Below are 25,506 nucleotides of genomic sequence, written 5' to 3'. Positions count from 1 at the left end.
ATGTATTAAGTAGTACTAGTAATTTTAGCCACTGAAGTTTTTCAGTAATTTCTTTTATGATTTTTATTATGTTAAAAGACTACTACTGGAACTGGGATTTCCCTTCAATTTCCTGGCTCAAAAAAAGTGTTACCCACAAAAAAGTTTCAAAATTGTCAAAATTGAATGGTTGGCACTTTTACATTTCTCTTTTCCTACTCAAACTGACTTTTGTAGAGCAAAACACTTAATACTAAAAAAGTTATAAAAATGTGTGAAATATAATGTTTTGATTAACCTATACTGAACATTTCCTGAGCTTCAAGCTGTTGAATTTTTCATCTAAGAATGATGAAAAGTATTTCCAGTCATATTCATACAGAACAGAAATTTTTTTTCCTAATTTATTGTTTTTCTCATGAGGTACCAGCTGCAAAAATTTTCTGAGAATATGAGCCAAGTTCATAAGCTGCAATCCACTAAGTATGAGAGAATGTCTGAAGAGACAATGGATAAAAGACAGGCAAGAAGGATCTCATGGCACAGGCTAGAGTGTTTTGATTCTGTGGATGAACTCTGTCAGCTGCAAGTGTGTGCCTTTATTGATTTATAGTAGCTAAATAATATAATGTCAGAGTAGTGACAAGAAATCTGTTTTCCAAAATACCCCCTTCAAATGAGCGCAGAATGGGATGATTAGTAGGTAGAGGGAATAAATCTATATTGTTCTGTTTTCACCTAGGATTTTCACACAAACTTCCCATTGCCCTTTCAGGGTAGGAAGCTGGACCAGATTTCAGTTGATTTACTTCTATCCAAAAAATACAAACAAGCCAGTCTGGTAGAGGAATCTGCCCCTCTCTGCCCTCCTCACACACTTGTAAGATGCCACAAACTGCAGCATGACAAGCATTGCAAACACAGCTGAGATAGCTGCCTAAATGCAGCCAATGTAGATCATGCAGATGCAGCAAATGTCTATTCCAAATGCGTGGGAAATTTGTGAAGGTTAGACTGTAGCCATCAACATTAAGTACTATAATTAAACATGCTAACATGTCACTGCTTTAGCCACAAATCATGAGAATGATAGGGTCGACACAAGAACTGGGACTGTGATTGACATCAGCATAGCTGTTCCCCAGTGGCAACAGGTACAAAAGTTCTTTCATGGTGCAACTGTGGAAGTCTAAGAACAGGAAACAAAACCATTTTAGTCATTAGGTTTTGCAGTAAGCTGCCTTGGTACATGCTGCCATGCTTCTGCCAGCTCCCCTGATATGACTCATCATTACCAAGAAGGATTGACTGTATTAAGGACAGCACTGGTCATTTACCAGAAGTAAAAGGTTCTTTGAGGCTTAAAAAAAAAGCCAAAAAACCCTACAAAGTTGAACAGATAAAGGACACCCTGCCCCTCATTACTATATGTATGTTATCTAGGAGAATATCTCGGGATATTTTCTCTCTTCCAGATGAAAAGATGTAATGAATCCTGTCCTGAGGAGCCCTCAATTAGTGCCTGCACTTCAAGAGTTTGTCATAACATTTAACAAAGGACCTGGGCAAGGAGCCTGCTGTAGCGTCAGTGACACTACGGTTTGAAAAATCACAATCTAAAATTTTAACAGCTGTATCCTGAACCTTACAATGACAGCAGCAGAAAGTCTTTGCTTTTGGCCATTAAAGGACAGTTGGAAGAAGGGAAGGGAAAAACACAGATAGAAGGACATGACAAATTTCAAATGAAAAAGTGAGACTGACTCAATAAAATAAGGGTGATGTAACTAAAACTGCTGAAGCACTGTTCAGTAAAGGTCTTGCTGTGCATAAATCACATAATGAAGTGTATATAACTATGAAATATTTTATTTTCAATTACTCTTCAGAGTTTGAGACTGTAAAAATTTAAAATACACATAATTCAGACAGAAAAGTGGCAGAATGGTACCTGCATACCAACAAAGGATTTGACTGCATAAAAATGTTGCTGAGATTGTAGAGGCATAGTATAAAACAACTGCAGTGTGAGTACAAAAGACAGTTGAGGATAAAAAGAATTTCTTTTAAGTATATATATTCATACTTCCAAAGGAAAGAAACAGCATTTACACTACCTTTTTTTTCAAGAATAGGTTGTATATATCAGGGCTATATTGCCATAACGTGTTATAATTTCTATTTAAAAATTACCCTGATTTATTTCCAAATACTTGTGGACCTCCTACAACTCCACATTAGGGACCAAAAATATGCATGATTTAATGATGAAGTTGTTTGTCATTAGAATATCTGCAAAGATTGACATTCCATTTTGATTAACTATGTCATTCAATACAGTACGATAACACACAGTTTAAGAGAACAGAATGGAAAACACACCATGTTGCTTCAATAATACAAAAACTTACTGGATGACAAAAATCTCCTTGCGTCTAAAGAAAAATGAAGAGTATCTGGAAGTAAAATCCATTAACAATTTAGTACATAAACAATACTAGGACTATTTTTATTCAGCTAACAATGTGGAAACAAGGTAATTTTGAAAATCCATCAAGATCATTTATCTGAGGCACAGTTACTGCAGTGCACTGGCAAAGGTTCTGCCTTCAGAGGATGCTTTGCACTGTTATTAGCAGGTACTAAATTCTGCTCTCTGAACAAGTGCCCTGCACAGGAAATAGCCCAGCCGTTACGTCAATGAGTTCCAGATGATTCCCAGTATGTTTTCTCATCTGTTACAAGCAGCCATTCTTGTGTGCTCTATTTTGAGCAGGTTTGTACATGCAATCAACTTACTCTGTACCACACACAGACATGCACAAAAACCCCAGGTCAACAGCTACAACCTTTCATCTTCCAGCTATTCCTAGTCTGCAACAGTAGGATATTTGGCTACTAAGGCAAGACTATTTTAGGCTTCTCATCTTTAAGGAGACTGCCTACCACAGTGTTTCATCTGTGACACAGCAGGGAAAATATAAGCAGGTGAAGAATGTTCACCAAATATTTCTAATGCAGTTGGATGTCACATATTATTGATAATCACCATTATATGTATTTATTGAATAATGTCAATATTTCTGGCAGTTAAAAAGCAGTTCTCCTTCTGATAAATATATGTGACAAGATTTCTCATCAGATACAAAATATGAATTGCTGCATGCACCTTAAATGAGTAGATGTTAGGATAGCCAGTGTACTGAGCTCTGCAGAAACCCAGATGTTTTGGCAATCCCTTTTTTAAAAAAAGAAAAATGCTTTCAAAATGTCAATTAAACAATGACAGATTTGTTCCTGAGCTAGTTGATTTGTTCTTGAATTGGTTGACACGGACTTTTAAGAGTCTGGCTTTTTTAGAAAATTTGCGTAAGTTTGCAGCCTACCCAAAAAATTGGGTCATTAAAAAACTTCAGAAATTCTGCATGTTTTAAATATGTAGCCCTTCTTTGGCTAACACAATTAAACAGTGATTTGCACTTAGATTTTTATCTTGTTGTAAAAAGAGTTAAGATTAAGTGATTTTCTAAAAGCTAGTGAGAAGTGTCTTGAGGATGGAGGTCACTCTTTGAAAAAGGATCTCAGTGACCTGTGTAAATAAGAACAGCACAAACACTTCCAAACAAGCAAAGGTCAGAAAGGGGTCATGGCTACAGACCCTTTGGACTACTGTTTTGCCTAGAGAGTATGCTTACCGTGTAAATCTCTCATCCTTCAGCTCCAGGTCTGCCACTGTGATCAGCTGATCCAGTTTGAATTTCGTGTCAATAATTTCGGCGTCTCGTGGGGAGTATGTGCCTCCCTCTTTTTGCTTTTGCCGAATTCTAAATGGAAAATAACAGTGAAAAATGCACATGCAAAAGATTTAAGGACACATATGTCAATACTTTGATTTGACAGGCTGAAACTGAAAAACGGTTGCCAGGAATCCTTCCTTGGCCTTTATTTTTGTCTCCCTTCTAACAGTGTAATTTAGTCAAATACTGAATTTATTGTCTGAAATTCAGAAGAAAGGATCTACATGCTGTATTCTTTTAGTTTTTCTACAAATATTTTTTGGTAATGCCTGAATAATGCAGCTAAGAACAGAACTGATGAATGAGAAAACTAGCATCATGTGAGCAGTACACAGTCTTCTTCTTTACATGGACATTTTGTTCACTCTCTGAATTAAAACTCAATTTGTGTTCCCGATGTGAGACCTCAATGTATTTAACTAATAAATTTATTAGGAAGACAGAAAATAGATTTGACAGTATTTACTTCATGCTCAGCTGTAGATGGTATTAGCCATCATGATAACTACAACCAGCTGACACTCTGATCTGTCCATAGAAGAGTGACTCTGAAAGGTTAAGAAAGGCTACCCCTTTTGATTTACCCTCTGGAGAAGTTGGATTTTCATTATCTATTGAGGTTACCCTCACTACAGTAAATTCTTTGTGAGTCTCTGCTTACATAAAAACAACAAAAAAACCCAATCAAAAATCAAGACATTTTGAAATTAGAGATTAGTTCAACTTATAGGACTATTTCAACTCTTCTTTAAACCATTTTTGAGTGTTTTCAAACATGCTATGGCAAGGATATATAAATCTCACCTTGCAAAAGCATATACTGCAGCCACCAAAAGAAAAACTGAAAGTATACACAACGTAACAGCAAGGACAACTTCTACAGATCTTCCTGTCAGTCCTTCACCTGCAACAGAAAGTGGAAAGCTAATATATCATAGATTTTTCAGAATTTTTAAATTTCTGACAGTATGAAGTTAGGGAATATTGAAAGATAGATCCTTTTAGTCTTTGTGTAACTGCACCCATTTTATGTTTGTTGAAGAGCTGCTTCAGAAAGATACGTATAACAAAACCAGAAACAGTTTATGTAAGGGTTTCTAGAGCATTCTGATCTATCCAATACATAATTGCAATGCATCTATATGTGTAGGTGCTGCCTGGTGTTATTCAGTTTTACCTGCTAAACAGATTAAAGTCAATCTATACTGCAGTAATATCAGCCTGAACGCTGACCTGAGTTCTGCTCCTGCTTCAGTCTCTGTGCAGGACTGCTCCAGCTCCTCAGGTGGAAGAGTACAACTCTAAAGCAATGAGACTTGCAGCTGCCACTCATAGACAAAGTAAAACACACTATTTTTAAAGGTATTCTAAGAGTGCTGAAAGAATTGAACTAGTGATGAGATCTTAACTTTCTGGATTAATCTGCCTCATTGACCATTAACTCATGCTCCTGGTTTGTGTGAGAATTGGTGATATTGTTAGGAATAACCACCAGTAGGTCAAAGGTAATCATAAAGGTCTCTATGATAGAAAAGTAAAGGTGTTGGTATTCTAATCAGTCCTTCCAGGTGAGAATGAAAGCTCATTCATAAACCGATAAACTATTTAGATTAGTAGTTTCTAGGTCCCTTTTTGAACTTCTATAATGCTAAACTTCTGGGACTCATTTAATTTCCCACCCTTCCTGTAATCCTGTACCTAAAACAAAACTCACCCTCTTTTTCTCTTAGGCAACAGTGAAAATAAGAAAAGAAAGGGAATGCTACTGCTGGTATTGTTCCCTTTTGTTGACATTCACCTCCACTTGCTGATCCACTGTAGAAAAACTTAGCCTGTTTAGCCTCAAGGAGATATACTGCTTCCTGCCATATGAAACTATTTCCCAGACAAGGACTCACATCTTCCCAAGAACACACTGGGAAATAACCATAGTCTTAGTTTTGTGCTTTTTGTATTTGGGAGTATATTGCAGATGATCTGGACTGATGTACACAGTCCAGATGTGATTAAAATCAAAATGATCCTGATTTATCTGAACAAGTCACTTTAAAACAGTGGGATGAAATTTTCTAAGAACAAGTGCGTGGTTCTACATGTAGGCAGGAATAATCAGCTACAATAATACAGCAAAGGAAACAGTAGGCTAGGTGGAAATTTATCAGAAGTGTGAGATTATTGTAGACTGATATCAACATGAATAAGCAGTATCAGGCCTGTATCACGTGACAGACAACAGAATTCAGTATAGATTGAAAACCACCTGAAAAAATCCTTCCACAAGTAAAATTTCAGATGCAACACTGGACATTACAAGGTAAGAAAAAAATTTAATGTTAGGTAAAGATAATAGAATAGAAAAGCAAGTACATACAAAAATGTTTCTGTGAGAAAATGAATGAAAAATTTCCTGCCATTCACTTTTCACTGTGATAGGGCAAAATTATTAGCAATGATACTAATTTATTAAATTTACAATTTAGTGAAATAACAGAAGAATATCCAAAGAAACCTCTTTGTTCAAAGAACAAAAGTTCTATCTATTTTGCACTGAACAGTGAAGTCTCTGTTAAAATGTACAATTAATGTTAATCAAAAAAATGCAGATGTTATTAGACAAAACAGTGCTGCTATAATGCCAACCAAGAATTAAAAAAACATTTTCTCATGCTTCTTTACATACAACAGGGGAGGACTAAACATATCTCTGTAAACATGTCTATAGAGATAATCATGGGCATGGGAAAGGAGACAAAATAGAGAATATCATGATGTATAATTCTGAAGTGCTGCACTCATTACATGATGATAACAGACTGCAATAATAAAATACAATAAGGTTGGTTTCTATGCAAAAGACAGTGTCAGGAAAGCCCATTTTGATTATTTCCTGTCTCATCAGATTTATATTTAACATGGAAAAGGTACACTTACACAGGACTACCAGTTTCCCCACAGTGATTTACTGAGCCAGCCATCAGAGTTTACAAAAAGTTTACAAGCTGCCTTAATGTATTACAAGTTTAAACCATATTTATCACTGTATCTTAATCATCTCATGGAAAAAGGGCAACCTTTCATTGCAGCATGGACATTAACTCTGCAATGAGAGTCATGGACTGGGAGGAAGAAACTCCAACTCTCTAACTCAAGAGGAAGGTTGTGGTACACTCTGTATCCTTTACTACAATTAAAAAACATTATTGCAGCTGTATATTCCCATAATTCCTGCTTCAGTGTTCCTCCCTGACAAAATTCCTATCATTTACAAGAGCATCTGACATGTCTCACGAAAGAAATTCCAAAGTTTTCCATATTTTTTCTGCTTCAAACACATAATACTAAATTGCACCAAAAGGTTAACTAGCTGATTTTCCAGTTCAAAGATGTTTTATGTCAGTAGATTAAGAAACCAGAATAATGTAGGGGTTTTGAACTGTTATGAATACTTCTGCCACAACTCAGATTGAGGTTTTAGCTAAGAAAATGAAAGTGTAATGTTGGAAACTCACAAATTTCAGAGATTGTTACTAAAGAAGCTAAGTGATTTAAAATTAAATTGCAATTTGGATTTCAGGAAGCATAAGTTTCTCCTGGAGAGCAGTTGATGTTATCAGTGCAGTAGAAGTAATTGGACTGGAAAGATTTATAAAAGCTGACTCTTTGACATATTTTCTGAGTTACATTTCTAGAGAAATCAGAATGTTCCTAGAGCTCAGCATGTTCTATAAGGAAACTCTTGAGCAGCGTTCCTCATGCAATGTGTCTCAAGAGAGTGCTCTAGCTTCAGGACCATTCAACTGCAGTACCTACATCACTTGGGATGTATCAATTTGATGTTGATTTCCCAGAACTTGTAAGAAAGCATGCAAAGAGCTTTTGATTATCTATTCCATGTAAGATGGAATTACTCTGAAATTTAGAAGCTCTGAAATTTAGAAGCTAAGACCAGAAAAAAGTATGCTGTAGTCTGGCCTTAAAAAGCAGTGCTTGATGTTAAAGTTCCACACAGAAGGCATTGGATGGGATGAGGAGACATGGATATCTGAGGAATTTATCCCTCTTTTGGTTTTTTCCCTATTAAATTTTATTCAGCAAACAGATCTTGCTTATTTATTGTGTATGAGGTAGAAAATGTCACAAGCTTTCAGTGACAGTACATAAGGCAATGAATTACACTATATGGCTGCCACTATGTATTGCAGATTTTTCTGTTAGAAAGGAGAAAATTGCCCAGAGGACTAGATACAGTTGGACTCATTTCCAGATTTTTTTTTTTCCCCGATTGGACACACTATATTTTCCTTACTGGGAAAAAATATTTGCTTCATTTGCTAAAACCTTTAAAACTCAGAACATATAAAGACAACTTCTATCTTGCACTTTCCATAGCATTAGAATATTCAGGTAGTGAATTAGCATTTCAGGGTCTTCAGTATCAGATCGTGTAACAAATTCCTAAAATGGATTAGATGAATAAGGGAGCTCATATCACAGAAGAAGAATGCCAAATGAAAAATATGTGCCCACTAAAATTCTTCTGGGTACTCATCCAGTTGTCTTGATATCCATTTCCAGAAAGTCGGGACTAAAGCTTAGCTAAGTTTTTGACTTACAAATATATTAAAAGAACTTACAGATCTTATTACAATCTGCTACAAGAGACGTCATTCCCAGTTTTGGGGGTATATCAACATGGCCATGAAGGATTTATGTTTGATTTCAGACCAAATAACTGCTGGCCTATTGGCTAGTGACTTTAGAACCAGATGGATTCTATTAGACAATAGTAATTTATTAATTTATATGGAGCTTGGTCTATATCTAAAGGATGAAGGGGCTAAAGAGTCATGCCCTCAGATGACCTGCCATTAGCCTCACTGGAATACAATCACAGAATGATTTAGGTTGGAAAAAACCTTTAAGATCATCAAGTCCTACTGCTAGCCCAGCACTGCCAAGGCCACCACTAAATCCTGTCCCTAAGTGCCACGTCTACACATCTTTTAAATACCTCCAGGGATGGTGACTACCACTTTCCTGGGCAGCCTGTTCAAATGCTTAACACATATTCTGTGAAGAAATTTTTCCTCATATCTGATCTAAACCTCCCCTACCACCACATTTCCTTTTGTCCTATTGATTGTTACCTGGGAGAAGAGACTGACACCCATCTTGCAACAACTCTCTTTCAGGTAGAGAGTGATAAGATCTTTCCTGACCTTCATTTTCTCCAGCCTAAATGACCCCAGCTGCCTCAGTTGCTCCTCATAGGACTTGTGCTCCAGATGCTTCATCAGCTTCATTTTCTTTCCCTGGACACCCTCCAGCAACTCAAAATTTTTGTACTGAGGAGCTCAGAACTGGACACAGGATGCAAGGTGTGGCCTCACCAGCGCCAGGTACAAGGGGACAATCCCTGCCCTGCTCCTGCTGGTCGCACTATTGCTGATCCAGGCCAGGATTCCATTGGCCTTCTTGGCCACCTGGGCACACTGCTGGCTCATGTTCAGCCACTGTCCCTAGCATCCCCAGCTACTTCATCCCTTGGGCATTTTCCAGCCACTCTGTCCCCAGCCTGTGGCAGTGCATGGGGTTGTTGTGACCCAAGTGTAGGACCCGGCACTTGGCCTTACTGACCCTCATCCAGCTGGCCTTGGCCCATTGATCCAGGCTGTGCAGATCCCTCTGCAGAGCCTTCCTGCCCTCCAGCAGATCAACACTCCTCCCAAACTTGGTGTTACCTGCAAACTGACTGAGGGTGCCCTAGATCCTCTCAGCCAGGTCATCAACAGGGACATTAAACAGGACTGGCCAAATACTGAGCCCTGGGGAACTCCACTAGGGACCAGCTGCCAGCTGGATGAAACTCCACCATTTAATCACCATTCTTTGGGCCCAGCCACCCAGCCAATTTGTCATGCAGCCAAGAGTATCCAGTACTAGTTATACATCCAACAGAAAAGGAAAACAGCACAAACAAAATAGCTACTGGCAAGCAAGATGAACTATCCTGGCAACATTTTTATTGGTATAATTAAATCTATGAAAACAAAGTTTGTCAATACCACCTCTTCATTCAACAGTCCAGGCTGATGTAGAATCTCTTGACAACCTCAGAAGGACATATGAGACAATGGATATATTTCTTCAGCCATTCTAGTTAAGCTACATCCAACAAACATAGAGATTACTGACTTCATGGAAACCACTGTACTGGAAAGAAACCTGGGATTGTGTAGACTCTTTAGAAACAGAGAAATACTTTAGTAAATGACAGTCTTCTTACCCAATGTCTTGACAGGGTCAGAATAGTCAGAATCTGTAAACTGCCCTTTAATGTTAGTTGCTCTGAACTTAAATCTGTGAAAGAAAACCAGGAAAACTAATGGAATAAAGTTTATGTGCATTTTATTAAATATGGTTTCAATTACAAACCAAAAATAAGTTTAGTATAATTTAATTTAAAATCATTATTCACCTGCAAAAGTGGCATTAGGACAGACATCAAGAATGTAGTCTTAAATGTATAAAAAACCCTGATGTGAATGACTTATCTTGAATTTGGATTTATTTAATTTTAGAACTCAGTAAGCATCTTCTTTTGCTTGAAAAATTTTGTAAAAAATTTGTCTCTCATATCTATGCTCAGCCAGAAAAATTTAAATTAAACACATACGGTGATCAGTTCAATCTCCTCCTTTTCTAATTTAACTATATGTCTTGAGTGTTTGCATAAATCTATCTTGCACTTTAATCTTTCTCTTGGACAAACATGGAGACAAATGTACTTACAGATACTGCTTCCTTGGCTTCAGTGGGCCATTACATATTTTGTCTTGACTGCCTGGTATCAGACATGTAGCATCAGCACCTATGACAAATATCTCTTCTTTCCCACTCAGATCTTCTTTTCCTTCTATGCATGGTGGGTTTGGAAAGCCTTCATTTGTAAAATATGGCCTTGGTCTGTTGAAGTAGGCATCATACCACTTGGTAACATTCCCATCATGTTGAGCTATTGTCAAGAAAAAAATTAATTCATACAATTTACATTCTAACCAGACTGCAATTAAAGAAGTTACATAGGAAATTATTTTTTAAGTGCTTAGCATGCTATTGGTGCAATTTACACAAGTAAGTCTATAACTGAACTTGCACTTAACCCCAAATTTCCTTACTATCCACACTATCCATGTTTTTCTAACTCAGAGTATGCCAACTAAATCACATCTAGAAAACTTGAGGAGCAATTTCACACAGCAGTTCTGCCTGTAGAGTATATTACTTGTGCAAGACACTTGGCTTTGAAACTGAGCATGGCTAGCTAGCAAAGCCAGCGAAAACTCTTTAGTCTAAATACAATAAGGATTGTTTCATAAATTAAATTACTAGATTTCCATACATTCATGGTACTCAGCAGCTCATGAGAAAAATCTTCACAATGTTACTCAGCATGGTATTTGTTTGTGTTTAAGTTCAAGAGAATCATCACAGCAATAGCTATGAAGTAAATGTCATTAGGATTTGTGCTAAAATGCAAAATTCAGCAAAAGGTGAGACACTTAAGGTGAGTTTACTTAATGTGCATACTTTACTTAAATAGTTGGAAACCAAGTAAAAGAAGGTATTTAAATACCTGGAGTTTGTGCTTCTTAGGTAAAGTAAGCCTAACCATATGATGTTCTATCAGAAAACTCCCACTCACATTGGTAAGCAATTACTCAAAAGGTTTCACAGAGCTGTTCATACGAGCAAATGTTCATCAGCCCGTACAAGGGAATAAACATTCTTACCCACAGTCTACAGAAGGGATTCATATAACTCCTGCTGCCCCCGAAATGAAATGGAAATATCAACTGCACATGGCTGCATTCTTTTACAGGCAACACTAACAGCAACAGAAGAATAACCTTGCCAAACCCCCAAAGTTTCATCTTTATTTATACTCACAAATGTTGAATGTTAGGTTGTTTCCCAAGGAAACAGAAAATAAAGAACTATAGTGATAAAATTAGGGATAATATTGGTGGCTTCAAGCAGCATGGAAGACACTTCACTGGAAAGCATTCTCAGAATCCAGTACCCAGCCCACAGCTATTGTGTGCCCTTAGGGCTGTTGACACAGCAGAAGTGACTTTGGCGTCTGTCTTCTAAAATGATATTACCGAAACCCAAGAAAACCCAAATGAAAAAGACAAACAGCCTGAACCTGAAAATAGTTTTCAAGGGAACTTGTTAAATTCTACCTCCAGCTTCCACAACAAGAACTTGTATCTTCTTGATAGGGCCGTGATCATCACTGTAATAACATATTGGCATTCTGATTGTAATTGTTGTAGCTGTGACGAGTAATGCTCCATTGGTATCATAAACTGGTGCTGGTTTCTTTTTGGGCCTTGGTGGTTCTGTTTTTAAGCAAAGATATACCACAGAGTTCTGTTTCACAATATTTTCACTGCAGGTACATTGTTCAGGCACACAGCTGAGTAATGCAAAAAAAAATCTCCAGCATATTTTCAGGGACAACTTAATGTTCTACCTATTGTCTTAAGCCTCTGAAAACTATATTCTGATAAATGCCTACATATATAATTTTCAATTAAAAAGAAAAACAATAAAAAGAGTGAGTTTTAATTTTTCAATTAAGATCAATCAGTGACTTTTTATTTTGACAACTGTGATACTGCATACTTAGCTATTCCTACATCATATTCTAAGCTGTTTGCTAATGGCAACTAAAACAGTGAACTTGACATGATTACTTCAGTGACTCTGCATGTGCTTACAATATAATTCTGACACAAATAGCAAATGATCAGCAAAAATAAACACTACAATTCAAGGAGATCAATGATATATATTGTTGTTCCTACATTACGTGGCCTCTAAATGGTAGCTCGAGGCACACAGCTATGTACTCACAGCACTTTCTTCAGAATTTATACAGATTTTAGATACAGCTTACTTTATGGGACATACCTTTGATATCCATGGTAATTTTCAATTGAATTTTTGGCCCTGCACCAGCACCATTAATTGCATACACCTTAAAAAAACCCAAAGATTTGTTTTAATGAGTATTGTGATAGCTTCATATTGGCCAGTCCTGGATATATCTGTAGCAACAATCAATGCCAAAACACTCCTTTCACCATTCACACTAGGCTAGAACTTACTTTATATTGCTTTGAAATCCTGAGTGTGGTAACACTTCATTGCTCATAATGTAGGTCTTAAAAAAGGAGTAAGCAAGCTCACTTAAAGAATGATTTTCATCCTCTCATGTCCCAGTCTCTGACTATTTGAAAGTACTTCATGCACATACTTCTAGCAAGCTCCCCTTGCAGAACTGGACCTTTCATGTCCAGTGAGCAATGCCAGTACTAGAATTAAGAGAGAAATTTAGTCTTGTGCTTGTGACTATGTGTCACAAATTGCTTTGCTAAGCACGTGAACTGGTCATCGAGACTAGTGATACATTGTGCTCCCACTCATTCTGTCCTGTTCGTTGCTCCCCTTGTTCCTCAGACTTACCTCTCTTGGCACCCCAGATAACATTCTTGGCATGAAAATCTGATATTCAGCCAAAGTTCAAAACTAATCTCACACTTATATCAAAGAAAAAAGTTACGCCCCCCCCTGCGGCCCCCCCATGGATCAGTTCTTACGCTGACATTATAGGTATGTCCTCCTTTTAGTCCTTCTATCATGGCAGTGACTGACTGATCTTTTTTTTCAATGACACTAAGGTTGTGGATCTGGATGGCAGCAGGGTCATCTTCATTGTAAACCATAGCTTGGTACACTTGAATATTTCCATTTGGTTCAGATGGTGGCACAAATGTTACTTGGAATTTTGTTACTTCATCTGGTATCTTCTGAAAAGTTATGTTGTTAGGTGGGTCCTCAGGCACTGAAATAAATATTTCAATGACCCACTTAATCAGTTTATTACTACTACTATTAGAGTAAAACCCGAAAAAATAAAATTATATTTTTGATCTCAGTATTATTTCACTGATATTTTCTGTTTTTTGTTAATTCTCAAATACTTATTGCATATGCAAATATCCATAAACACAATTAAAAGTCAAATATCCACTGAAATCCTTTTCTTAATGATGGGACTAAATGCTACAAACTTTTAAAATAATGATTAGACTCAGTAGTCTTTTCTCAGAAATTTTTTTTTCTGTTTTTTTTACTCAAAAAAGCCTGAAAGCATCATTAGACCTCGAAACACATCTGGGGTAGACAAATCCTTGCACAGGTTGACATCGAAGAAGCAAGAGTCAGTGAGTATTCCTTTCTGAAAACAGCAGAGTATTCCTCTGTTAACAGCAAGCTTCCTCCCAACATATAAACAAGCTGCTGTGCTCCTAAGTCTCTGCTTATCACAACTAAATCTTTAAGAAAATTTTTTCCACTAACTGATGCCCAGACACAAGCACAACACGCATTTTTCCTGGAGGCAGTTTCTTGTCAAATGCTGATCCCAGTAGCTTATTCTCAAGACAGCAAAGGAATAAATCATTTTCCCAATGTCCCTATCTGAAGGAAAAGGCTGTAACATTCTTTCCAGGCAGCTAAATATTTATTGCTCTACCTGAGCAGACAAGTATGTAGCATGACCTCTAAATAGTGAAATCAAACGACGGAAGGTAAACACATTCCCTCAGCCAAGGATTTAGATGCAGTTGTCCTATTTCCCAGATTTTTTTAAACCATACCATAACAAATGCTTACTGAGGCTTCTCTGGAGTAAATCTGTGTCAGCTGGTCCTAACTAAGCCATAAACTAAGCTGTACAAACCAGAAGAAACAAGATGAGATGGAAAAAAATAACTGCTCCTCTCTAAAGTTACTGCACCTCCTAATGTGTCACATATTTACATAAAGAAAAGGGCTACCAGGAAAGGTACCACAGGATGCTGTCTGTCTCAGAATAGACCCAGTTACCATATAGTTTAATCTTTTTCCACAGCAAAAGAGCATCTCATCTTCCAGGGATAGAAATAAGTAATGAAATCCTTAGAATTTAACTTATGAAAAGCACTGGAGATATATATATATATAAATATATATATATATATCATATCAGGAGGGACTTTGGAATCTTCATACATCAAAGGAAAGATAAATGATAAATAAAGTCACTGTGTAGTACATTTGAATCTGACATTAACCTGAGTATGTAACTAAAAAAGTTGTTCTGCAGCAGACCTAACTAGAGATAAGGTAATTATGTTTTATACATAGGTGATAATTAGTTTGAAAGAAACAGAACTTTATTACCTCTTGAGAAAATATTTTTGTTGGTTTGTTTAAACAATGGAAAACTATTCAAAACCAGCAAAGACAGTAGACAGAGAATAACCATGATCTATGTATGTAAAGTTAGGACTATGTCTTTCCCATGTACATATTTATATTTTTGTACTATTTATAGTTTTCCAAGATATGCAAATGCTATCTACTTTTCTGTAATGCCTCATCTCCCAGTTTTACTTCTCTGACTAACTTAGCAGCAACATCTACTTTTGTCACCTTAATATCTAGCTCATTCTCCAGATTGTTTAGAATCTGTGGAACAGCTGAATCAAGCAGAGTTTCCTATGGGCCTTCACTAGCAACTTCCTCCCACTGAGAATACACAGATAATGTCCTCAGGTCTGCACAGATACCATTTATAAATGTAAGATTCACTTCACTTATTTCTTTAGGTTTAAATTTTGCACCAAAACCAAGGATGCTGTATAGAGTTTTCCACAGTCTCTTAACAGGTACCTCCACAAGGGAGTCATCCCTGCCTAAGACAGGTATCTCATATATACATGCCAATGTATAGATAGAACCTCTGTCTTCATTGGCTGTAGAAGAAATCTAGTTGGCTATGCTCCACATATCCAAATTTTACATGGAGCAAGGTAGCATCCCAGTGTAACTAAAGGTAAATCTTAGTATTTATAAGCATCCTTTTTTGTTGTCTGACACCTTTTTAAATATTAAAGAAAATAATATTTTGAGGATAAATCTGTATTAAAAGCCCACCTTGTGTTCAAAGTCCTCATGTATTTGTCAAATTAAAGAAAAACAGTGAATTTTAATCTGTATTAAGTAGAAAAAAACTACAAACCTGCTTCAAAAGTCGAGACAATTACTGGGGAACTAGCCTTGCCTTCTAGCAGTGCAGCATTAACATCCCCCGTAAAGGCAATGATCACTACAGAATACCTTGTAAATGCTTTCAAATCAGAAATTTCTAAGACTTTATCCTCCTCATTTGTCTTCAAAAACTGAGCTTTATAGTTGTCATTATCCACCTGTAAAAAAATAATAAAATAAAAAGAAGTTGTTCAAGGCTTGAAACAGCAAAAGCAGGAAAATATTATTTGAACATCCTATTTAACTTTTATTCTTCCACTTTCCTAACTAGTTTTATAGAAGGGTTCACAAAAAGTCTCTGGATACCAAGAGTATAAAACTGCGCTGGGGAATACACTCCCATCTAACCCATGTGTTGTCTTTTTGGCATTTCATGTAGTATGTGGTTAAGGGAATGGGCTCTTTGTTGGTGCTGTCTCTCATCAAGCAAATGTGAAACAATTTGGAGGCACTGGGTCAGAGCATTTATAGTTACCTGAAATAAGCATCAAACTAGGCAAAGATCCAGAAGATGAGCAGCTATGTAGCAGAAGACTGGAATATAATCAGAAAGTTGGGCAGCAATATATAATGTTGATACAACAGCAGAAAGTGCAGTTCTTCTTCGGATATATTAATAGAAGCTTATTTTTATGAGTTGGGAAGGATTAATTATCCCACTTGGAAAGCTGGAAAGCTTTAAGGTTCAATCTAAAAAGGGGAGGATTATAGGAGACCGAGTAACAACTTTAAAATAAAAAGGATCCTCTAAAAAATGATGCTAATAAATTGAAGATAACCCCCTGTTTGCAGTGTTCACAAAAATACAAACAGAAATTTTACTTACACAAAAACCAGCTAGAATTAAAAATTGCAAAATCTGCAATGATATACCTAAAAACATAACTAAAGCCATGACTAATGATTTAGGTATAAACTAAAATAATCTATTGAGGGTTGCTGAGCAATTTTCAGCACTGGATATTATATGAAAAAGATAATGAATAATTTTGGAGGAATACTTTAGGTACACTTGTTTCTGTGTTAGAGCAGGCTATGGGTTGGATTGCATTGTGGATACCTCTCATCCTTACATCTCAAATAATCTGAAGTTCTGCAGAAAAATCTCCAGTGTTGGACTTTACGTCCAACCAATCACTTCTAGTGGTAGCTTCAAAAAGAAGAAAAAGGAAAATAATGGATGCTTTTTTAGTGTTTCAAGTACCATTTACAGAATTGTGTTTATGTATATTCCCACTGCTTCAGTTAATAATGTTTTTATTATTGGTTCTTTAGTGTAATTTGAAAAGAGAATTAGGTAGCTGTACAGTAGTTTTCCTACTGAAAAAAATCTGTATTAAATGCAGCTGATAAAACATTAGAATAGCTCAAGCATATAATTGATTTGACAAATAGGCATATATCCCCACTGAGAATTAACCTGAACTAAACTTTTTGATGAATTAAACAGGCATTCATTTCCTGGGATGGCCATTAAGAACTGAAACATTTTCTTTTTTCTGATTATCAAAAATCTGGCATATAAATATTTATGCAACAGCTCAAGTGCAATCACAGCACTACATCATTAAATGTATTTCTATTCTTTATGAAGTTTAATGGTTAAGTTCCATTTTCCCTACCCATTTTCAGGAATATTTTATTCAGAAGTGCTTCTAATTATATTAGACAGTAAGACAAACTAAAACATGACTTGAAGGAAAAATAATGGAATACTTTTTAGCTTTTCTGATCCTTAAAACTGCAAGGCACATCCTAGTAATTTAAGCAGACTCCTAATACATTCAGTTATGAATATTAATTATTGACTTTTAGTATATAATAGAGAGGAAACCTGAATTATTCTGTTCGATGATGCCATTTTAATAAATATTTAAAGATACTCAGTTGAGAATAAAAATGAGTAAAGTTATACATACTGAAAGTCTGTGGAATTTGAAGTCTTCATAAAAATTCCCCACTGGGACAATAAAATATATACTAAAAATTTCACTGAAAAAGATTGTGACAGCTTTATTGGTTTTTAAGAAAGAATAGATTTGTCCTCTAAAGTTCTACAGAACTGGCACCTGTAGTTGCTGATCATTAGACAGACAACATCTAATTACAAGGAGCCCCATAAACATAAAGCTGGTTATCTGAAATATACTTGGAAAAAGATCTCCCAAAAACTCAATTTGTAAATACAAAACTGGTCTTCCAAACTGAAGATTTGAAACAGCTTTTAAATTCCTTTTAAATGCTGGCAAGTTTTATAATAACTTATATTGGTAAGGTATTTATAATACTTTCAAAGTGTAGATTGAGATTATATAATTTATAATTTTGAAATTATCAGAAAGAGAAAAAATTTTTTCAGTGCAAATTGAAAAAATATTAAACCCCAAAATATCAAGCTTTGAAAACTGATTTTTTTAAGTTTTATAAAAACCATGAAATGTTTGCCTGCTGATGCACTAAAATGCTGTTTAGTCAAAATGACAGGAATTTTTCACGAGGAAAAAGTCTTCTCTAACTTTGTTAGAGAAGAAATAAAACTAGCTGTGTAGTTTTTAGTGACCTACCCGTTGGGCCAAGCAATCACCCCTGTAAGTCCTGCCCTTGTACATCCTTCATCCTGCCATTCTAGCACTGCAGTAAGCATATTCAGAACTGAGCAGATTTCACTCTACCTGCTGTTCAATGAACTTAGGGGAAGAGAAAATTACAGGGATACACATTACTCTCTCTTGTAACTTTTCTGAGTGGCTTAAAAATACTTGGTATTTTTTTACTGATCTCCTTAGACATTTTGATTGGAGAAATATCTCAGCAGTAATATATTAGCAGATCTGTAATTCTTATGACAGATTCAGAAAAATTAAATGTACATACACAGTCTTTCTCCTCAGAAAACTTTCTGTTTAAAGGCCTTAAACAGTTTGAAGTAGACTAATTTTTTCCTACTATCCAACAGACTGATTCAAATTTTTTGAAACTGCAAACAACAACTTTTCCTAGGTAAACTACTTCTTATTTTCACTTATAGCCCTGTCTGTATAATTCCTGGTAGAACATGGAACCTATAACCTACATCTCGTGTGCTTGAACTTAGAAAAAGATATCTATCTTGCCACAGGGCAGGAAATGGGGTTTATTAATGGTGGTTTTAAGGAGTTTTGTAAGTGCGGTAGAGGATGAAAAGAGAAAAGCCACTAGAGTTTTTCTCTTATGTCAGCTTTTTTTTTTTTTTTTTTTTGGTTATAAAGATCAAGGAGAAAGAAGTGTTATTACTGTGCTACCAAAATACAGTTAATCTGATGGACAGAGCACCAAGTGCAAAGTGGGAAATCTAGTTTGACTTTAAAGTTTGCCCTCTGGTGCCGTGTAACTTTGTACAAGTCATTTCCTTTTGCTAGGCTCTCCACTTTGGTTTGTAAAATCACTGCAATGAGCCTTTCCTTCCTTTGAAGAAGAAAAAGTCATCACGGTTAAAAAGAGGTCCACTTCCACAAAGCTCAGCTACTGTTTTCCTGTCTACATTTATAGATTCACTTTTTTCCCCTCCAAGACCTCTTATTAGCACATGCATTTTAATATGAAGCAATTAATTTATCTCCCATTAATAAACTAATAAATGCACAATTACGTCTTACGTGGACTTTATGTGGAAAAAGACACAATTATATGATTTTCAATCCAGTTATGTCTGTCCTGCAATTTCCATAAGAACATTTGCTGTGGTATTGGTATCCCCAAACATCTGTATAACCACTAAGAGTAAAAAAGAGTTGCCTTACTGAGGTAACATCTATGAGGTAGCTCATTGGTCCCGTAATGATGGCAGGTTCACTCCAGCTGACATTAATACTGTGAGGAGATGTAGCTAAAACAGTCACATTTTCTGGAGGACCATCTGGAGCTGTTGAAAAAAAATGTGTATGTGAATCATGGCCAAGGAAGTGCAAAAAAAAAAAATAACCCAGTACAATTTTAATGGTCAGTAGAGATTTGAAAGTAAAACTTTGTCACACAATTAAGATTACACACTGCCTAAATAACTATAATTTTTTCCTCTTTTTTTCATATGTAAGTCACACTATGTGATTTAGAAATACATCTTTCATTGCAACCACAATTTTCTAGCAAATGGACTGCCTATAACTTCATCTTAAATTGATATTATAGGATTATTTAATTACAAGTTCTTCATAAGTATTTCACATGACACAAGCAAAATGTATGCAAATATTTATACAAATAGACAAACATAATACATTTTTTATGTCAAATGAATCATTCAAAGAACAAGAAATTGTGAAAAAACATCATATTCTGCATGCTAGAAAAAAATTTCCAGCAGTATCGGAAAGTACAAATAGAAATAATTTTCTATGTTTCCTTTCAATTTATTCTTAACATGTTGAGAAACTACAGAAAACCCAAACAAAAGAAGTGGTAAGAATTGAAAGAGGGTAAGAATGTTCACATTAAGAAATGAGATTTCTCTAAAATTTCCATTTGTTGAGGTGTTATGTGAATTAACCTTGTTGTTTCTTATTAATGAATAAACAACTAATGAAATCATAATAACAACTCAGCAATTCTCAGTAAATGCTATTATTTTTTCATAATAACCATTTTAGATTCAGGAAAATAAAATTTGGAATAGAATGTCAACAGATTTGTAGATAATCAGAGAACTTGGCTCCAGGGTGCCTTGTTTTTGGATCTACTACAAAAAAAAAGACAACTGTAGTAAGTATCACTGAATAGCCTGTTAAAAAACAACAACATATTTGTACATATTTCCAGAACTTGACTTCATGGTGCCTTCTTTTCAATCTACCACAAAAATAGACATATCAGTTACCAGTGTATTATAAAAACTTACTAAAGCCACCCATGCTAATCAGGAGATGCAGCCTCTTTTCTCAGACAAGATTAACACATGAATATGTAGTTCGCCACCATTTATCATTAGGTAAGAGGGTTAAATGAGGAAAAAAAATTAGAGGGTATACAAGGCGACTTAGTTCTCCAGGAAGAGCACAGGGTGGGAAAAGGAAAAGAACACAGAAAGAAGTATGTAGCTGTTTCAGTTATGCATGAAAGATTAATGAGGAAAATAATAAAATTTTGCACTGTGGAGGTGAAAATTTGGCACCATCATTGCAGAACAAAACAGAAATACTTTGGATTAGATAAGGTGCTATGATGAGTTTAGGGTGTTGGATATAGGAATTAAATTCCTGTGCTGGGATTAGCAGGAATATACAAGACTTTATGGGCAGGATCAAATTCAACCATTGGAAGCAGTCCCCAAAAATATTGAATAGCATGGAACAACTGAAGAGTGTAACTGAATGAACTGTGAGTGCACATGAGGGCTGATAAAAGAGCAGAGTGCTCTGAGAAGGCTGGCTGTCAAGTGGAAAGATACAGCAGGTAAAACAAAATACAAGGGCAAGCAAGTTCCCTGAAAATTATAATAAGTACAAATTTTCTTTTTCAGGTAATGCATGTCACGCTTGTTACCAAAAAGTATCTTTCAGTGTAAACAATGCTTCCAGTAACTATGGCAGTGATATTTATCTGCTTTATTGCAAAAAGAAATTTCTGAAGAACAGTATAAAATTATATACGTATAGCTTCTTGAGCCTTAGTTTTCAAACCAATCAAGTTTCCAAACACAATTTTCCATTGTTTTCTTATAGAAATAATGGACTCTACAGTATTGCATTAGATGGTGGGAAAAAATTTTAAAGCATAATCTAATCTATGAATTATCCACTCTGCAGTTACTTTTATGGTTGATTTCCATATGCAGTTTATACTTGATGTATTTGAAGATATTTGCAAGAAAATTCTGATTGAGTACGCTATATTTAAGTTACTGATCTAAAGTGCGTCTGAACATTAATACCTGGTTTATTTTCATTATGAAAAGTAAAGTATCAGACATTAACCAAATCATACTGAAATGTAGGAATATTTTCTGAAAAAAACAGGTATCATTGGGGAGAAAACCATAAAATAAAAGGTATCTGACATGTCTCACGTCTTACAAAAAACATCTTTTTTAAAACTGCTTGATTCAGTGGATAACTGCTGCATTCTGATTTAGGTTTTTTTGTGAAATGAATCTGGTCAATATGAAGCCATGATATCACTACCCCCTTTCTCTTATAAATCACAGCAATTTACTCTGGAGAAACGACCTAGTCTTATTCTCTCATTCCCCCATAATCCAATCACTTCCTCTCATAAGCACTTTTCTCCTGGTTTTCACAATAATGCATTTTCTGTAACTAATAACCATCATTTCCTGATTATCATGCTTCTATCCTTGCACAGGAATGTGGGTCTTATGGAGGTCAGGGTCATCTTTCCCATCCATCTGTGTCCTGATGCTAAGGCAGCAGTTAAGTGAGTTAGTTTGAAGATTAGTCTGGGTAGCCCATCATTTAGTATAATCCTCAAAAATAATCCTGAATACTCCAGTTTTCTAACAGAAATTGATGCTTGCCCGTTTAGTTTGGATCAGCTCTTTTTCCCCTTTTCCAGAAAAAATTAAGTGTGTGCTTCAATTATTTATTTTTAATCATCTAGGTTATTTTTATATATTTTTAAACAATTATATTAGTCCATATTTCTTTTCAAGTGTTTGCTTTTAGAAACTTAACAATGAAAAACAAGCTCTCCCAGACAAAGCTTTCCAGAAGAGAGAACACAGAACTAGACATGGAATCTCATTACTTTTCATCACACAGAAACATTTCTTTAATAGTACCAAGCAACTGGGTATCAGCAGGGATTGGGACAGAAGGTGCTGAAAAGAGAAGCATAACCCTCTGCCCCATGCTTCTATGTCCTAGACTTCATGGGACATTCAAACATCTGGGATTTTCCTTTGTACCTCAATATATCCTGGCATTAGGAGACTTGGCAGTTTACCAAAAAGCACTGCATTGTGTAACTGTATGAGATCCAAAAGGAGGTCAGTGATCTCACTATCATTTATTTTCCATCTAACACTGACCCTCCACGATTATTTTTCTCTCAGAAAACCTGAGTTCAGCCAATCTTATTCTCCTCATAAATGTAATAGTGAAACTTGGGGTGAGTGCACGTGTGAGGGAACAAAGTTTCCATAGCTGTGTAAAACATTTTTTGTCCTTTCCCATACTGTTACACAACACTGTGATCTTCTGTGCCCATAACTATATAAATCTAAGTTATGATGAAAATATTTAATTTTGTAAAATAGATTGATTTAGCTGAGTAATAATGGTGCCATCACACTGCTTTTTGAGGGAGTAAGACAATTCCTGTGAGGATAATCTGCAAGACAGAAGGCTGAATAGTTTATCTGTGTGATGTGAGAACTGGGCTGCACTAACAATCCATATTATTTTCAGAGTAACTCCATAACCACTCTCAGTAGAGAACACTGCCATAATTTTTGTTTGAAACTTGCAAATGAGTTAAAGAATCTTGAAAATAATTCCTATAGCCTTACATTTTTCTTCATAGTGAACAACTGAAATAAACAGCTAGGATCCTCACCTTATTCACTGGATAGTCAAACTTATTAGGTATTTCTGCTTTAGCACATCAATCAAATCCTCAGAACTTGTAAAAAACATTTAGAATTTCTTTTATGTAATTTTTGCTGCTCTTGAAGTTTCTTCTCTTTATATTCTGGGCAATGAATCTAACACTTTTCACCTCAAATGCTCCTCCTGAATATGATAATAAATAACCTCCTGAATATAATACTTTAATGTTTTCTCTAGGCTTGAGAGAAACACAAAGTTCTGAGAATCCAATGAATTATGAAGAAATAATCCTTTAATTATTATTTCACAACAAAGGTAACTTTACCTTTGGTAGAAGCAATGCCTTACAGAGGCAATTCTTGAAAATCAACTGAAACAGTGCCTAACTTCTGCCCTCAAATGTGCAAACACAGCTCCCATTGATTTTATGGGCTAAGTACTCAGGGTATTTTACATAGCAGCTAAGCACTCTTAAGCCCTAACAGGCCATGTATATTGGCTGTGTATCAGCAGTCTAATCCAGAGGATGCTTGGCCCTGTCCATGAGGGCAAGGAGAGGGAGATCAACACCTGTTTTCTACATACACTTTGCAAGGCTGCCCAGAGTGCTGAATCTGCTTAGTGCATTTTGGATTTCTCTTCCCTTATATAGGCTGTATGTAGCCTCTGCAAAAGAAAGAGCAGAACTTAGGGGGGTTTTAACAATAATTCTAAAAACTTGGCTTTGAAAAGTATGAGGTACCTAGATTTCTACCTGGCCTTGCTAAAGATCAGCCACTGCTCATGGAGGCTCCCAGCACTGCTGACGCATGACAGAGCTGCCAGCTGGCTACCCAGATGTGTCATGTCACCTTCATCTTTTTTTTCCTCCTCAGCTGATTGCCATTATCCCAGGAAAAAGACCAGTGCCCAGACATGACATTTGGAATAATGCCCGTGCTTCCTCGACTCCACAGTGGCGTGTTTTATAGGCAGCTTATCTCCTGATGTGTCATCAGTTTAACTCACAGATACAGGTCAGCAGCCCCAGCCCTTGGGATGGAAGAACTAGTGGAACTTTCATAACTTTGACCCCATCACTTTTAAACTATCTAATAGAACACACAGAGGACCTGCTGCTGAGAATGACACTGAACTGGCATAGAGCTTGTGCAGTCAATTGCGATGTTTGTACTTTTAACTACTGTCTTCTCAGTGGGACTGGATAGGAAACTAGCTCTCTCTTAATCCAAATCATTACTGTCAAAAGAGGAAATCATAAAAAGCATCCTAACTTTATGCAATTATATGTGTTTTCATTATCTGCTTCTCCATCCAGTTTAAATCCCAAACTATTTTAAAATCAGCAACAATTTTTTGAAAAGCATTTGCATACATCAGCAGCTGAGTTATATCAATTTAATATTAAGAAATCTCCCCAGAGCTTCTGGCTCAAGAGTTGCAGTATTTCTGTTATCTATTTTGTGCTCCATCTGGGTTAGTTTATTTCTTTTCCTTAATTTAAAATGTTGCATTGATTTACAGGCAGAGCTTCCCCATGAGAGTCAATGAACGAAGAAAGTAAGTGCACATGAGAATGACTCTGCAGCTGATTCCAGCACTTCCCAATCCAAAAGACTAATTCCGAGCTTTATAAAAAAACAGGCTGTTATGATGTTTACTGTCACATTGTCCAAAGCTTCCTGTGTTCACATCACACAATTTTAAAAACATGAGTGGGACAAGGTAAACATCTGGACCATTGAGCAGACCTTGGTATACAGCTGTTTAAGTACTTGGTAGCTCTATTTTTATCACTTTGTAAGGAGAAATGACTAAAAGAGCCGTGATTAAGTCAAGCAACTCATAGTGATTCTCAGCTGTTCTACAGAGGCTATAGGCCAGATCTCAGATATTCTCTATCCTAGGACGGCTGCGAACTGGTAGGGTAGGCCATATATCCCCATGACAACTGTCCCTTCTCTCAAATATTTAGTGGTGATTTATTTATGACAATTACCTCTCCTCTTATTTGGAAATTTAAA

The 25,506-nt window shown here is 36.0% G+C and overlaps 1 protein-coding gene across 1 annotated transcript in view; it reads right to left on the bottom strand.

The window, feature by feature from the left end:
* The window catches only part of PTPRQ (protein tyrosine phosphatase receptor type Q), a 125,683-nt gene that overhangs the window by 22,123 nt on the left and 78,054 nt on the right, over positions 1-25,506 (bottom strand). Inside the window, exons 44-53 of the mRNA XM_066183309.1 lie at positions 19,721-19,842; positions 15,913-16,099; positions 13,445-13,689; positions 12,756-12,822; positions 12,023-12,181; positions 10,569-10,791; positions 10,063-10,136; positions 4,581-4,680; positions 3,675-3,803; positions 2,391-2,435 (exon numbers count right to left, since the gene is read on the bottom strand). Coding sequence (XP_066039406.1) covers positions 2,391-2,435; positions 3,675-3,803; positions 4,581-4,680; positions 10,063-10,136; positions 10,569-10,791; positions 12,023-12,181; positions 12,756-12,822; positions 13,445-13,689; positions 15,913-16,099; positions 19,721-19,842 — 1,351 coding nt within the window. The remainder of the gene's footprint in view (positions 1-2,390; positions 2,436-3,674; positions 3,804-4,580; positions 4,681-10,062; positions 10,137-10,568; positions 10,792-12,022; positions 12,182-12,755; positions 12,823-13,444; positions 13,690-15,912; positions 16,100-19,720; positions 19,843-25,506) is intronic.

The sequence above is a fragment of the Chamaea fasciata genome, unplaced genomic scaffold (assembly GCF_029207755.1).
Source record: "Chamaea fasciata isolate MVZ Bird 193981 ecotype frontalis unplaced genomic scaffold, bChaFas1.0.hap1 SCAF_5, whole genome shotgun sequence".
NCBI classification, from domain to species: Eukaryota; Metazoa; Chordata; class Aves; order Passeriformes; family Sylviidae; genus Chamaea; species Chamaea fasciata.
The sequence above is the reverse complement of the archived record's forward strand: the minus strand, read 5'-3'. Positions and strand labels throughout refer to the sequence as shown.